General features: G+C 33.3%; 2 protein-coding genes and 1 long non-coding RNA gene across 7 annotated transcripts; all 3 read right to left on the minus strand.

Moving 5' to 3' along the window:
• Positions 1 to 263: 263 nt before the first annotated feature.
• Positions 264 to 2,913, minus strand: LOC106406392 (polyadenylate-binding protein RBP47C). The gene is made up of 6 exons (XM_013847044.3): positions 2,525 to 2,913; positions 1,249 to 1,717; positions 1,135 to 1,178; positions 912 to 1,042; positions 736 to 832; positions 264 to 647 (listed from the first exon to the last, which is right to left on the minus strand). Exons 1-6 carry the CDS (start codon positions 2,864 to 2,866, stop codon positions 468 to 470), a joined length of 1,263 nt encoding a protein of 420 aa, XP_013702498.2. The 5' UTR covers positions 2,867 to 2,913; the 3' UTR covers positions 264 to 467.
• An 8,582-nt stretch (positions 2,914 to 11,495) lies between these two features.
• LOC125592416 lies at positions 11,496 to 14,204 on the minus strand. Of its 5 annotated transcripts, none has more exons than XR_007328380.1 (8): positions 13,935 to 14,193; positions 13,741 to 13,831; positions 13,103 to 13,162; positions 12,970 to 13,021; positions 12,754 to 12,861; positions 12,516 to 12,637; positions 12,077 to 12,354; positions 11,496 to 11,752 (listed from the first exon to the last, which is right to left on the minus strand). It is a non-coding gene; the product is annotated as an uncharacterized LOC125592416 (long non-coding RNA). The 5 variants fall into 5 exon arrangements; XR_007328378.1 differs by having other exon boundaries at positions 11,496 to 11,773; positions 12,040 to 12,354; XR_007328382.1 differs by having other exon boundaries at positions 11,496 to 12,354; positions 13,103 to 13,165; positions 13,935 to 14,204.
• Positions 14,205 to 15,833: 1,629 nt separating this feature from the next.
• Positions 15,834 to 16,422, minus strand: LOC106402456 (histone H3.2). The gene has a single exon (XM_013843195.3). The coding sequence runs from the start codon at positions 16,365 to 16,367 to the stop codon at positions 15,957 to 15,959; it is 411 nt and encodes a 136-aa protein (XP_013698649.1). The 5' UTR covers positions 16,368 to 16,422; the 3' UTR covers positions 15,834 to 15,956.
• Positions 16,423 to 16,951: the final 529 nt, after the last annotated feature.

Below are 16,951 nucleotides of genomic sequence, written 5' to 3' on the forward strand. Positions count from 1 at the left end.
CGGAGAAAGTTGTCACTGTTGATGAATCGTATTTTCCGTCGCCGTTTTAGAGAGAGAAAAGTAGCCATTTTTTTTTTTGTTCTTGATAATACTGAAAACAGTATGGTTTTTGGAAGCCTATATAACAACCAACGTGTTTCAGATCGAAGAAAATCATAAATAGTTTGTAATTTATGACTTGGCTATTGAGAGATGGACCAAGTCACAAATATTGATTTGTAATTTTGTGAACCTAATCGTACGATATATCTAAAAGGCAGAAATATCAAATCTCTCAAAGAGCAATCAATTAAGTTCCATACTATATGATAGTCAAATAAAATAAATAAATCCAATCAAAATCCCTAAAATAAAAATGAGTATCACTACTACAGTTCCATCAAAATTCGTTGCTCAGGATCTAAACCAAAGAGACAGAGATAAGACATTGTTGTCTCATACCTACCTTAACTTCTTTTATTCTTCTCTCAGCTTACTTGTTGTTGCTGCTGCTGCTGATGACCACCGTACATAGGATAACCTCCATAAGGTGCAGCACCATACATTCTCGGGTCAATAGGTGGTGGTAATGGCATGTATCCATAACCATTGTAGTATTGTCCTCTATAGAACGGTTCAACCCATTGGTCTCCATACCCACCTCGAGGCTGCATAAAGAACACAATACACAATCAGCTATAAGAAAATAATGGTGTGCCCGATTTATATAAACCAAAAAAAGCCCAACGGTTTTACCTGTTTGTTGCCTTGATTACGACCCCAAGAAAGGCGAACGGTTTGTTTTCCAATCACAGAACCATTTAGTTTCTCCAAAGCCTCCTCTGCGTTTTCTCTGCACAACAAAGTTGACAGAGGCAAAAGGATTAAAAATTATTCCCTTTTAACATATCCAAAATTCCTTAGAATAGTACCTGTTGACAAACTGAATGAATCCACATCCTTTCCCAATCGGTATCTTGACAGAGACTATTTCACCAAAACCAGCAAAAGGCTGTCTAAGAACTTCGTCAGTGACATCAGCGTCAAGTCCTCCAACAAATATCTGGCAATATAAACAACAGATAACTAAACATCATACCAACATTCTTACAGCCACAGTCATGTAAAAACAGACAAAGAGATAAACAAAATTACTGTTGTGTTCAATGAGTCCCCATCACGTGGAGCCGCTCCACCACCTGACAAAACCCACAGATATTCAGACTAAACTCAAAAACACATGTTTTGATAAAGGATCAGACAAAGTACCTTGGTGATTGTAACCATTAGGCTTCCTAGGAGTGGCAGCACCGACTCTCATAGCCCTGCTACAGCATTTCACACCATTCATCTCCACCAAAGCTTTGCTCCTCTCACCATCATCTCCGAATCTCACAAAGCCATACCCCTTTGACCGACCAGTACTGCCATCTATGACGACTTTCGCAGTCTTGACAGATGGGTATTTATCAAAGAACAGTTTATGCAACAGTTCATCAGTGACTTCTGGCGCCAAGTCGCCCACGAATATAGAGTGGTCAGGACCATTCTCTAAGCGTTTTTCGCCGGTGCTGAAACTGGCCCAGTTTAAACGGTAAGGCTGGTCGGACTGTAACATAGTTACTCCGTTAAAATCCTGCAAAACCTTCTCGGCGACATCGTGGGAATCGAATTCCACGAATCCATAGCCCTCAGACAAACCAGTGTGCTTGTTCCTGATAACCTTAACTGACGCCATCTACAGCATGAAAGGAATACACATAACAGAGTCAATATAGATTCAGACAAATTAAGAAATGGAAAAACGGATTGGACACTTTCAGTACTATCAAACTACTTTTTAGCAGAAAAAAAGCATCCAAAGAATCAAACTTTATTCAAACAGAAGCTACCAAAGCTACAACTAAAGTCAACACATTTAAAAGAAGGCTAAGCAGACACACCTAAACAGAGAACAGTCTTGACACATTCGGTAATAAAAATGGAAACTTTCAGTACTATAATACATTACAGCAGGAAAAAAACATCCAAAGAATCAAACTTTATTCAAATAGAAGCTACAAAAACTTATTGTCCAGCTTCAAATAACATCAGTATTGCAAAAGTCAACACATTTAAACGAAGGCTAAGCAGACATACAAACATAAAAGACAGAACAGACTTGACCCTTTGAGTACTATCATACTTTACAGCAGAAAAAAAACATCCAAAGAATCAAACGGAAGCTACAAATACTTATTGTCCAGCTTCAACTAACATCAATATTGCAAAAGTCAGCACATTTAAACGAAGAATACGCAGACACACACACATAAAGACAGACCAGCTAAACTTGACACATTCAATAAAAATGGACACTTTCAGCACTTTCATGCGTTAAAGAAGATTAAAAACATCCAAACAATCAAATTTTATTCATAAAGAAACTACGAATACTTATTGCAAAAGTCAAAACACATTAATAACAAAGTCATTAAGCAGAGACACAAACAAATGAAATAAATGAATAAAGAGAGAAAAAAGAGAGAGAGAGTGAAGCAGAGACCTCTCCAGCGGGAGCAAAGCAAGAATTAAGGTAATTCTCATCCATCCAGTGAAGCAAATCACCGATCCAAATCGTCTTATTCTCAGCGTTCGAAGCGTTTTGGTGTTTGTTACCACGAGACTGGTGATGATGATTATGATGATACATATGATTATGGTGGTGGTAAGGAGAGTAAGGAGGCGGCGGGTACATCATATGGTGAGGCATCATCATCGGCGAAGGGTATCTCATCCCCATCCAGTGAGATGGTGGCGGCGGCGGCGTTGGAGATGATGATGTTATTCGTTGGTGGTTATCCTCAACCGCCGTTGTTTCCGGGGATTGGACCTTCGTGTCAGCCATTCGTCTGTGAGTGATTGATGAAACTGGAAGTGAGAGAGAGAGAGAGAGAGAGAGAGAGAGAGAGAGAGAGAGATCGGCTGTTTGAAGAGTAGTTTGCGTTTTGCTACTTATGGCGAAACTGAATTAGGTTTAGGGAGTTGCCCTAGGAAACTAAACTCTATGGTTAAAAAGAAAGTTTCAATCCTGACCGTTCGATTAGAATCTTCCACACATTCTCCTTCCTTTTTTTTTTACGAACGTCCCCGTCGTCAGCATATTTAACCATATCTTTTTTTTGGGGGGGGGGTCAATTTTACCATATCTCATGTGTTAGGGCTTTCGATACAAAAATTCTTTCGGTAAAAATGAACTGAGATCATTAACTGCTTCAAGTTTATTTAAAACCCTTTTAACTACCAATCCGTTATTGACTTTTCTGGTTTTAAAACATTCACATTTAAACTAATGTTGTGCATTTTTTTACAAGTATTTACATCACTTCATCTTTGAACTATGTCATATTAGATGTAATTTGGTGTGTCCTGATTTTGGCACAAGCCAGTTTATGGTCGGTTCATTCTTTTGTAATTTGGCTACCATCTTTCCTTTCTATATTGACGGAGGTTTGGTTTAGTTTTGAAGAAAATGTTTTAACTCTTACCGCTTTATGTTTCAAGCTGAAGGGAATCACATCGAGAAAATAATATTTAAGGTTAAAGGAAGCTCTTACAACAACTTAAATGCTTGCTTTGAATGATCCCTCCAGCTTGAACTTGGAAAATGAAACTTTGGCTAGTGAGTAGGGATCAATGAATGTTTTTAATGCTGGCAGAGGAATGCTTTTCTAAGCAACGTTATAGGATAAAATGGTTGGATGTTGGAGATCTTAATACAACGTTCTTCCATATAATCATCGTGGTTCTGAATGCGGGAAATTCAATAAATTATCTTCTTAAGGGTGATGGGTCACCAAAGGAAACGTTCATCAAATTGTGATCGATCACTTCTTCTGACTGTCAACAGAAGTTTTTGTTTCATCTCACAAGAATCTTTCCAGAGTTATCACAGTCCAATGTTGGCCATCACAATGTGATCAGCTATCAATGGCCATTACGGGAGAAGTGATCAAATCAATCCAGGTTATTTTGTCTTCCACTAAACTGTACGCCTGGTCCAAATGGTTTAACGTCAGTGTTTCTCAGGGCATCTTAGCCTTTCTTGGGTCAGGAGATAAACGATTCAGTTCAGCATTTCTTCGCCAACTTGTTTATGCCGTCATCATTGAATTCTACTAGCCTTGTTCTTTTATTCCTAAAAGAGGAGGAGCGGAGATATCAGTGACTTCATACCAGTATCATGTTTGAGCATGTTATATATAATAAGCTTATCTGTAGGATTCTGGATGATCGTCTCAAGAGCATTTTAATAGATGTAACTTTTACAAATCAAACTACTTTTGTTAAAAACCGTCAACTCTGGGAGAACGTTCTTCTTGAGTCGGAAATTCTTAATATGGTTATCATAAGCAAAATCTCACCCTGAGAATACTTTTAAAGATAACTCAGTTCCCTGGATTTTATATTGAAGTGTTTAAAAGCTCATTGATTCCTTGATACTTTATCTCAAGTATAAAAATCTTGCATTTGCTTTCCATTATTCTCTCTTTGTATAATTGGTTTATGGATTTTAATTGATTTAGAAATCTATATAGTATTTACAAATCCAAATAAAATATACAGATTTTCAAATCTAACCTTCGAATTTTAATTATTATTTACAGATCATTTCAAATTACAAATCCGGAGTTTTTCCCTAGATTTGAGTCTTTATACTTTTAATAAAAAAATCTATATAAATCCATTGTAAAATCAAATCTACTAATAAATATGTATTATTTAATAACAACTAATTTGAATTATAATTTATAAATCATGAAACCAATAAATAACATATGATTTCGATATAAATTTTAAAATTATAAAACCAATAATACTCTCTCCGTTTCATTTTAATTGTCGTTGTAGGTTTATGCACACGGATTAAGAAAACATATGATTTTGTATATTTACAAAACTAAAACACAATTACATATACATCTAACCATTTTTCAACTAATAAAAAATAAAGTGAAGAATCTTATTAAAAAAATTTGCATTGAAACTCTAAAACGACACTTATTTTGAAACGAATATTTTTCCCTACAACGACAATTAAATTGAAACGAAAGGAGTACTAAATTTAGTTTGGATTTTCAAATCAATTAAAATACACCAACCAAAAATCGTTTTCACCGAGAAAGCAATGACCTAAAAACAAAATTTATTTTTATAGGTATTTGAACACTTCTTCGTTTGGACAGTTTCGTAATAAATTCAATGAATAAATTGAGGATTTTTCCTCATGTAACATTTGACCTATCAAAAAAGAAAACTTTTTTCCTTTCATAAATTAGAGAAGAACAATAACGAAAAATAAATAAATAAGCGAACAATCTCGCTGTATTGAATTACTAAATTAATGCCACACGATGTAGAAAACCAAAAATGCTTAAAGCATCTCCGACTCAACCTCAAATCTTCAATTTCTCAAATTTTGAGGTTGTGAATAGTGAAACCTTAAATTTGAAGTTTCAATATTCACAACCTCAAAACTATCTTTTATTTTCTTTTTGGTTCTTATAGTTATTTCTTTCATAAATATTAGTAACTTTTGTTAATTTCAAAAACTATAATGCAAATAACTAAATTTTTAAGGATTTTCTTGAGAAAAATTTACACTCTAACATATTTTATCTCTTCTCCATGGCATTCTAACATACTTTCTCCATGTCGTATACTTTCTTATGTGTTATTGTCTTATTTATCCCCGAAACTAGAAATTATTTAGTTACCTTTTCCTTCTCTTTACTTTTCTTTGATTGTGACCCAACTTCTCATTCTCTGACCTAGATCCCCTTCATTCTTTTGTTCTACCTCCTCCTTCTCGACGAAAACACAATCCCCCGTCAATTTTTCACCGGTGTTAATTTCTGAAACTGTCGTTGATTCTAGAAACCACAATGAATAGTATGACCTCTCTTACTTGATTTTAATTTCCTCATCCCATGATTATGGCTATTGTTGAAAGATCTCCTTCTATGGTTATGCAGAAACCGGAGAAAGTTTCCGTCAAGATACGATGTATTGTTTGCAGGATACCACTTCTCCTCACCCATAAAATCCTGACCACATCAAGAACTCAATTCCAGAAATCGAACCTACTTCTCCTCTTACCAGCTAGTACAACGCTGAGCAGTTTTCAAACAACCCTGGGGCTAGCCCACTAACCACCGACCACATCTTTCATGACCACCCAGACGAAATAATCACCAGCGATCATCCGATCACTACATACAATCCAGTGTGTCAGCCCTCCGCATACCCGATACATTTTTCACCTGGCCACGATTCACCCACCCACACTTCACCCAACCACACTTCTCCACAACAAAACTCTCCTGGCCAGGCCTCCCCTGCACACATGTCCGCTGACCACAACTCGCCCAACCACACTTTCCATCTCTTGACCACGCGGACCTGCACACCGAGCAAGGAATAGTCAGAGAATATTAGCAAAATTACTTTGAGATACCAGTTTCTGTTGAATCTAGGTTTCGAATCCTTACAACACCTTCACTAAACATATATTGTGTTCTTCCACAACAGGAAAGAAAGCCGCAATTACTTCATCTAAGTTATCACTTTTAGTAGGTTTGTACTTGATGTAACACCATCTGTCCGATTCGTTTTAAAATAAATCTAACAATTTATTGCAAGCAGAGGAGTAATGTAAGTATGGTCACTTTCATACTTTAAACTTGACCAGACTATGTGAGATTTGGTTGAAAAGTAAACGTGACATGTAGTACAAATTTGTTCACGAGAATGGTATATATGGAAGAGAAAAACCAAAAGTAAGTCAAATAGTACAGTACCTCAAGTGTAAAGTACCTAGATATGTTAAAGGTCCATGACAAAGTAACCCATCATGTAACTCTCTCTTTTTTCGAGGATTCATGGTTAGAGTAACAAACCTTTTTTTTTTTTTTTTTTTTTTTTTTAAAAGGGTTTGTTACTCTAACCATGAATCCTCATTTTGAGGTTTTGTTCCCCTTAGAGCATCTCCAAAAGACACTCTATAACTTCAAATATGAAGTTTTTTGCTCTCCAAAAAGAAACTTCAATACTTCAAATTTGAATTTTTGAGTAGTGAAACTCTATATTTGAAGTTTCACTACTCAAAACTTCAAATTTGAAGTTTCACATTTTTAATTGCATTATGGTCCCTACAATCACACATCACCTTTATGATTCATAAATATTTTCTCGTTTATTGTTTAATCCTTAAAAAAATATATCTAATAAATATTTTAAATTTTGTTTTAAATTTTACACATAAAATTAAATAAAACTTTAAAATAAGATTTAAAATATTTTAAGCTAGATTTAGACAACAATAATATACAAAATAACTTAACAAAAACATTTTAAAAAATTACATGAAGACATAATTATTACACAAATTTAAATATTACAACAACACTAATAGTCAGGTAAGATTGATCTGGAACCTTCAAAATTTTCAAATATTGTCCAGATGTTTTGTATAACTAAAGATGGTTGTTGTTGTTGTTTTTGATGTATTTTCATACAATTCTTTCTTGTTCATATTGAATATATTCACGAGTATCAATATCATCGAAAATAAATTAGTCTTTTATCAATATTTTTTTTCTCTTTTACTTTCTTGTTCCGATCTAATGTATTTACAAGTATAAATATTACTCGATTTCAACAACTTTTAACTCGTAATTTACAAAGTAAAATTGAGGAAACTCATTTTTACTTTGAAATGCACTAATAGATCACATATGCATTACGAAAATCATTTTATGAAATAATATGGTATTTTGTTTGAAATTTAATATTAATTAAGTTATTTTAATTTTAATTTTTATATTTAATAGAATATTTTATTAATTAATATTGTTGTAATATGTTTATTTATAGAGATAATTTGCTCAATATACCTAATTGAAGCTGAAATTAGCAATCTACCCACGTTGAAGTGAAAACCTGATTCAGGTTCCGAATGGTAAAAGCAATTCAAGCGGTGCAGATCAAGTGGATCATGCAGATCAAGCAGGAGAAGTGCAGATCAAGCGGATCATGCAGGAGAAGTGCAGATCATGCAGGAGAGATGCAGATCAAGCGGATCAACTAATTTACTATATTTATGAATGGCAAAAGCAGATTGAAAATGCAAATCATATATTTAAATAAGAAAAATGATACTTACAAAATATCAAAACACTTAATATATAAACAATACATAAACAAAAGTAAAATAATTTACAGAAAAGTATTTTGATTTGCCTACAAAATAATAATAATACTAATAGTATAATGTTTTCTTAAATAAATATGCTCATATATATATATATATATGTATATAAATTTACTCTTACTTCTGTTTTACATTAATTATATAAATTTTTGTATACAATTTTTTTTTGAAATTAGTAATATTATTCTTTATTTTACTATGTAATTATGCATGAATTAAAATTTTACATATTTTCTACTTTCAGTGAGAACATATATATACTTTATAATTTATATTTGCATGCATGTATTATAGGTACAACTACAAAATTACTAGTGCATCAATTCTGAACAAAGTAGATAATATTTTTTTACATCATTATTTTTATTACACAGTGGCTAGTTCCATTTCTGCTAGTAAATTGGTTTAATTTCAATTAAATAATTTCAAAAATAAAATAAATAAAAGAATGTTTATTATGACATAAACTTATAAAAAGATTTGCATAGTATGCTAATTAATGTTCTGTCAAGTTTTTAGTTTAGAATAGATCAGCTATTGGTCAGAAAAAAATGACTGTTTATAGCAAAAAAAAAAGAAAAAAAAAAGAATTGTCGAACAGCTCTAAAAATTGGGTGAACCACATGAGGAGCAGTGGAACTGCTTTTTAGTAGAAGAAGACAAAAAAAAATGACTATAGGTGCAGTTTTCCTATCCTGCCTTTTAAAATTTTTAAAAATTTTGATTGACAATAAATTTCATATAAAAGGCAAATGCAGTTGACCTGCTTTTATCCTGTCTCTCCATTCAAACACTCACTATAGCTTTTTGTGTCAATACTGACCATTAAGCTTCTACCCACTGCCACGATGGTCATAGACAGTACAAGGAAGGATCTCTATTTTAGATATGGTCAAGGATTTAATAGGGGTCTGTTCAGTTGTTGGACTGCAGAGTAGGTACCTTCCTAACCACACGTTTTTTCATGCCCATTATTTTACTCAATGCTTTAATATTCATAATATACGTGTGTATAGGTGTAACCTTGTCTACACATAAAAATGTAAATGTATGGGGTATATGTTTTTTTTTTTTTGGTCGAAAATATGGGGTATATGTTTAAAACACTATTTTCATAATATTTACACTAATCGTTGCTACATCATTGGTTAATAACACAACTACTAACTTTCATGTTAGCGGGATATGTCCAATGGTAATAGTTATTAATAATGTTAATGGTGATTTGGGAACGAACGAAGAATTAAATTATAACTATTCTCTATAAGAGAGCATTGATATAATGGTTGATAAAAATAAGATAGTGGTTAACAAATATGTTATCTAATGTGTCTTAGCATGTAAATATAAACTTAATGGCCACCCTAACTGGTTAACCGTTAATAACACAACGAGTAACTTTCATGTTAACGGGATATGTCCAATGGTAATGGTTATTAATAATGTTAATTGTGATTTAACTGTAATTTGGAAAACGAATAATTAAATCATTACTCTCTATAAGAAATCATTACTCTAATGGTCGATAAAAAATAAATTAGTGGTTAACAAACATATTATCTAATGTGTCTTAGCATGTAAATATAAACTTAGCTACTAACCCTAAAGTTAACATATATTTTTAGTTGATATATTGATAAAATACAGTAACCGAAATCTATGTAATGTTCTAAATATTATGATGAAAATCTGAAAATTAACGTATGCCTAGGCTGTGTATACATACACTTAACGATCACCCTCAATTATTAACACACACACACATATATATATACTAGGGTCAGTCCGGGCTACGCCCGAGTTTTTTGTTTAAATTTAAATTTTGATCATATATTTAGTATGATTATTTTAATATATAAATTTTATAATCCATTACAAAAATTTAAGAAGCTATAGATAAATGTAAGATAATTTAAAATATTCAATGTTTTTGTCTTACGCGATTCAAAATTTTTGTTATCTATTTTTTTGTCATTAAAAATTATATATAAGGTAAAAAGCAGAATGAACAAAAATTAACTAAATTATTTTTTTTTTTAAAGAAATTTTTATTTATGGTGCTTAATTGGTTGATTTGCTTACATGTTTCAGTACATTTAAAACTATTTATAACGTTTGTTTCCAATTAGTATATGAGTAATTTAATGGACTCTACCTTTTAATTTACCACCTTATATATCTTTATGCTTTTTTTTTAAATCAGCTGTTTAAAAATTGTAATATTTTGTAGATAAAAAACTTACAACTATGGCACTAAAAATGACAGTCGAATAAGAGCTCTGCATTTACAATCCAACTAATTGAACCCATTATCTAAATATTATTTATCTTATTTTCATAGGTGTTTGAAATTTTTTCTTTTCAAATTTTTGTTCCACTTCGACCAAAGTCTGTTTTGATGTAAATGCCCTCATTTATAATATATATATATAATCAATTTTGAACAATGATAATCATAATTTTATCTCAAAATTTGTTGTTGATTCAAAAAAGTTATCACCAAAGTATAACAAATTTTGTTATATTGTGATTATTATTTGTTGATGAATTTGTGTATGATATTATATGGTGTTTGTTAATTTTGTTATACAATTTATATTATGAATAGTTAAAGTTCTTTTGTTTAAGAATTTTGGATAACAATTGAATGGTTAGATGTTAGCTTTTATATATATTCTGAGTTATTATTTGAATTAATGAGTGTGTTTTTTGTTTTTTTCATGCTTAATTATAAATGGATTATTTGTGAAATTGTTGTCGTTTTCTATTAAGTACAACACTATTGTATTTTTTTTCATGTCCCAAATACAGTTGTTACCGTTAACCATTCATGAATAATATGCATTTTATAGTCAATAAGTACAAAATTAGCATGATCACACATAACATACGATCTAAGTTATGATTTATTTTTGGATTATACATATATTACGCTAGAATCTCAAAAGTTCAATATTCCAGAGAGACTTTTTTTCAGTGTAAATGCTCTATTTTTTAAATTGGAGAAAACTATCATTGGATATTTTGGACATTATTAGTTTCTGCAGATGGGGATGACATCTTAGAATCTCTATTTGCTGTAATTTTAAAACTCAGCTGCAATACAAAAATTATTATGTCGTTCATTTCAAAAACAATAAATATTTTAACTGTAATCAATTCAGATGGTAGAAAAACAACCATTACTTGCATCCTTGCTTTATATCTATTATACCTAGCATGGCCTATAATTTTGTAACCAACAAACACCAAACTTCCATCAATATTTGGTACACTAACTGTGATATATAAAGAGAAAAATTACTTTTAAGTAAAAAACAAACAAACTGAAAGGTACAGAGCTACATCTAATACGTGCTTAAGCTAAAAATATTATTATTTACAAATGCAATGTAGAACGCTCGTATCATTACAAATTTTTCTTTTGATAGTTCCTCGGTCTTCCACTGGCCAAAGTCTTTCCATTTAGTCCAATTCAATCGCCAAGCTATGCACACAGTGTGTTTGTTTGCTATTTCTTGTCTGAAGCCAAGGAAACGACAACTGTACCATGATACATTCAGACCTTAAATAGTTGATTAGTTTGACCCTATCAAACAGATATATGCACTGAACATGTGGAGAGGCATGCAAAGAAGGATTCATATAACAAACTTTGAACAAATACAAAGAAGATTCCAGATTTGATATGTTGTTAGAATTTGAAATTACTTATGTTTTCATGTTTAGAGCTTTGATATCTTCAATAGGTGTCAACTTTCTTTCATGAGGTTCTACTTTGAAAGAAATAAGCACAATTGGACATGTACCTTTGTTATATGTTTGCTAACATAGTGATTAATTTACCCTGTCCGAGAGCCTATGAACCTCCCTTGTGCCAGATTGAACTGCAGCAATTGCATTTCCTATATCTCACTCTTTCCGTCACTTGATCCATCTCAATGCCTCTTGTTCATTGCTCTCCGCCATTGCTCTGTTGCTCTTCCACTACTTTCTCCGTTACTCTCCGCCGCTTTCTTCGTTTCTCTCCGCTGAGTGCTGCGTTGCTCACCGCCGAGTGCTGTGTTACTCTTCGCCGCTTGTCGTTCTCCTCCGCCGCTTGCTCTGTCACACTCCATCTTGCTCTAGTGACATACCACACACGTACGCAATTAAACTTTGAGTTAAGAACCTCACATTGACAACAATAATACAATATTTATTTTATATTAGAAGCTCAAAAGAGAATTGACCAAATGTGAAAAAATACCAATGAAAAACAATTGAAGATCTGAAAAGGACTTACTGTAATTTTTTTACAAACGATCTCAGTTCTTCATCTTCTTCGGTTTCAGATTTTGCTTCACATTCCTGACCTCCCACAATCGCAGCAACCTGGCGTCGACGGTGGAGGAAACATCTACCGCACTTCAAATCAGAAAGAAGAACTTTCGAGTTAGCCACTTGGCCCATTTCTCAGAAAATAAGTTTGCTTTGTTGGTTCAACAGATCGAGAAAATGGTTTTGAGAAGAAGAAGGCTTACCTTTTTATACCCGCAGATCAAGGCCTCGCAGACGATAACTTTACATTGAAGAATAGATCGTGGCTGAAGGAGTTGAGAAGATGTTTAATGCGATGAATCTGTAACTGGCTTCGTTTTAATTGATGGATGTCATAGTGAGTTACAAAATAGTTAGATTTTATGGTGAAGTTTGTATATGCTTAAAGGTCAAAAACAGAGAAATACAGAATGTCTTACTGAATCGGTATTTGATCTTTGGCTTGTGATTCAAAAGCTTGCCTTCACGTAACTGCCAGTAATTTTTTTTATTTAAGAGAACTTATCAAAAACTTTTTAAGAGATATCCAAAGGTAAGAGCTAAGAGACTCACTATTTTCATCTCCGGTAGACAATATAGTGCTGAAGCTGCTTCTTCACGGAGATTTGGTTCCTGCTGGTAGTTAGAAACACTTAGTATCATAGACCATAGGAAATAAAGAAATATACAGATTACAGCCTGAAAATAACAACAAACCCCAATCGAACAGATCAACCAAGAACTTATAAACACACAAACATAAGAAGGCAAAGTAAAAAAAAAAAAGAAGAAGAAGAAGAAGACAAAGTTCTGGTTCAAAAAAGAAGAAGAAGACCACAAAGTAAAAAAAAAAAAACTGAGACTTTGGATAATATCAAACTCACATATGAATCTACCATGTAACCGTCGGTCAAATTAATTCGATTTTAAATTAAAATTTCAGAAACAGAAAAAAAGAAGATTAGAACCAAAAAAAAAAAATCGATCTCTCTTCTCGTGAAGAACTATAACACTAAAAATGGAAAAAGCTTATGACTGAAGAGATTGATTCAAAAAATTCACAAAAATCATCAAAAGCTGACAAAAGACTCATGAAAATCAATAACAGAGAATAAAAAACACAAACTGACAATTATAAATTGGATTCATTATAGAAGTTAACCGGCAAAAACAATTCCACTACGAACAAAAAGCAGAGCTGAATTAGTAACCTGAGAATCAAGAAGGAGTATGTCTACTCCCATGAGATCTCCACCACGGCGGATATTCCTGGCCTTCAACGGTGGAAGAGTAGGGGCCATTCTGCAAATCGGAGAGGAAGACTGAGATGATGATTACACACGATTTAACTTTACTGGGTTCTTTTAAACGAATGAGAGGATGATTACAAAGGAAGAAAGCATACCATTTTATAATCGAAATCCACCGTCTTGCATAACAAAAATTCGCATTGAAAGTAGATTGTGGATGATCCATTAATGGAGTGTTTAAAGAGGATAACTCTGTTACATGTATCGTTTCGGACAGTGAAAAAAAAAGATGAAAGAGCATATTAGAAACCCCAATCGCCATTAGCTCTAGAGACGGGAAAGAGACGAACACGCTTGACCTAATGGAAAACACCGTGTTTCATCAAGTATACCCTTATGGGCTAGGCGAAGAATGATTCAGCCCAACAAAACACAAAACCTGTACAAATGGATGAGAAGTTAAATGAAGCGCATCATTTTTAAAAGAATGGGACACGTGTCATGATTTCCTCCCCCTAATTAATGACGTGACATCATAGGAGAGAAGCAAACATATTTATATATATATATATATATATATATATATATATATATATATATATAGATATAAGATTAAAAAGACATACGCTAATGTATGTTCCAGCAGGGAAGAACACATTTAACATCTAACATTATACTAAAACATATACATGTAGACGGAAAAAAATTATATAGTTAGAAATTAAGTTACATGCTAACGAGATACATTTATAGGTAACGGCCTTCTGGTTAAGTTATCTGAAAATCTGAGAATTGGGCGATCTTGAAGCACTACGCTCGACCAGAAAAATTGATCTAATGTACGCTAGTAGTTAATAAGCAAGGGTTTTTCGTCTCTGACTTTCTTGCTGCTTCCGTCTGAGTCTCACCTTCTTCCTCAGATCTCTCAAGTTGTGAAAAAGAATCTGGTGAAAGAAGTAACCTCTTCGGGTTTGAGACTATAAAAAGACATCTGATCAACTATTTGGCAAAATAGAATGAGCTACAGACAAATCATCATTTCAAACTTTATCTTCCAGCAAGTTTTCATTTCTAAAAAAATATCGACATGATGACATACCTAGAACATCATCAGTTGTTAACCTTTGTGAAGGGTTAACACATATAGCATCATGATGATCAAATCCTACGAAGTTATATTCTCCCATGACTATGCATAAAACTTCAAACCTGCAAACATCCTCTCTGGTAGCAGTGAATCATCCATCTGACACAATTATGTTATAGGAAAGAATGGATCGGAACATAAAAAACAAAATAAAGTGATGTACCTTCATGAACATTAAAAATTTCACTTCAATGATATTATTTAACGAAGATGAACAGAATATCGCTCAAATCTTATTGGAAAAAAAAGAGGGAACGCACCGATAAAGAAAAAATAATAGGTTGGGGTGAGTAGTGGACGCTCCAGATGCATAACTCTGCTTTAGAATATGTATAGTTGTATCGTTTCATGTATGGATTTTCACACAATCGATGAAATTAATTGTTTAAATAATCAGATAAAAATTGCATCTCTGACAAAAATTTTAGATCACTGTTTGCACCCCACACCTACTCGAGTAGTGGACGCTCCAGATGCATAACTCTGCTTTAGAATATGTATAGCTGTATCGTTTCATGTATGAATTTTCACACAATCGATGAAATTAATTGTTTAAATAATCAGATAAAAATTGCATCTCTGACAAAAATCTTACATCACTGTTTGCACCCCACACCTGTTCACATAGGGGTATGTTCGGTATTATTCTAGTTACAAGATGCAAGGAGCATTTAACTAATTAGTGTCTTATGTGGGTATATAGACCCTAATTTCTCTTATTTATATGCTAGATATTTACAAAAAATTTATGAATTCAAATTAATTATACCAAATATAAAATATAAGTATCTTGTTATAAAATATAGTTTGTTTTGGAAGATGCTCAAAATGAGATCTTGGGCATGAATAAAATTTGTGAAGTACAAAACTAAACATTGATTGATCATAGGCATTGTAAGCATTCCACTGAAAATAAGATAGAATTTGATCATTGATTCATTGAGGCAATTCATCGAACACCATTAAAACAAAAGATATACATAAACAAAACGGAAACGATTAGATCTTAGTCTAGTCTACTGCATTCTCCTTAAGCTCTCTCGCCTCTGATCCTCCTCGCAAGCTGGATGTCCTTAGGCATGATCGTCACTCTCTTTGCGTGAATCGCGCAAAGGTTCGTGTCTTCGAACAACCCAACGAGGTAAGCCTCCGCCGCTTCCTGGAGAGCTGCGACGGCGCTGCTCTGGAAACGCAGATCCGTTTTAAAATCCTGCGCGATCTCGCGAACCAGACGCTGGAAGGGAAGCTTGCGGATCAGAAGCTCGGTGCTCTTCTGGTACTTCCTGATCTCCCTTAGCGCCACCGTTCCGGGACGGAATCTGTGGGGCTTCTTCACTCCTCCGGTCGCCGGAGCCGATTTTCTCGCCGCCTTCGTCGCGAGTTGCTTCCTCGGGGCCTTTCCTCCGGTGGATTTTCTTGCCGTCTGCTTGGTACGAGCCATTTTGGTTTTTATCGAAAGCAAAGAGAAGTTTTTGATTCTTGCTGATGTGTTTTCTGAAGACTGGATTGGTTCTATTATATAAAGAAGCGTAGATATGCCCAGAGAGAAACGTTTGTTTTCGTTCGTTAGATCCTTAATTTTATCAACGGTTATGATTGCTTGAGTTTCAGTGATCCTCGTCATATGGAAACCAACCAATCACATAAGTTTTCCTTAGCGCTGAGTGTTTTTTTAGTTTCCTTCAGCTTTTTCAATTTAGGCGCGTGTTTCAAAAATTTATGCCAGTTTTGGAATTCTAAAATAAAGCCTCATTCCATTAAGCCCAACTTATATAGTTCGGTTAGGCCCGTTAAAACGTCACATAACAATCCACTGTTTTAAGTATCCGATATTCAAACCCAATTAGAAAAAACCCGAATCAAAATCCAAACCAGAGTACCAAAATCCTGAACGGGTATTGAATTAGAAAAGATTGGATATCCGAATTCGAATGGATATCCGAAGATAACCGAACATATATATTATTAACCTTATATTTCTAGTTTATATCTCTTATTTTATTTTTTAATATTTATATTGATACT

Source organism: Brassica napus, chromosome C9 (genome assembly GCF_020379485.1).
Source record: "Brassica napus cultivar Da-Ae chromosome C9, Da-Ae, whole genome shotgun sequence".
NCBI lineage: Eukaryota > Viridiplantae > Streptophyta > Magnoliopsida > Brassicales > Brassicaceae > Brassica > Brassica napus.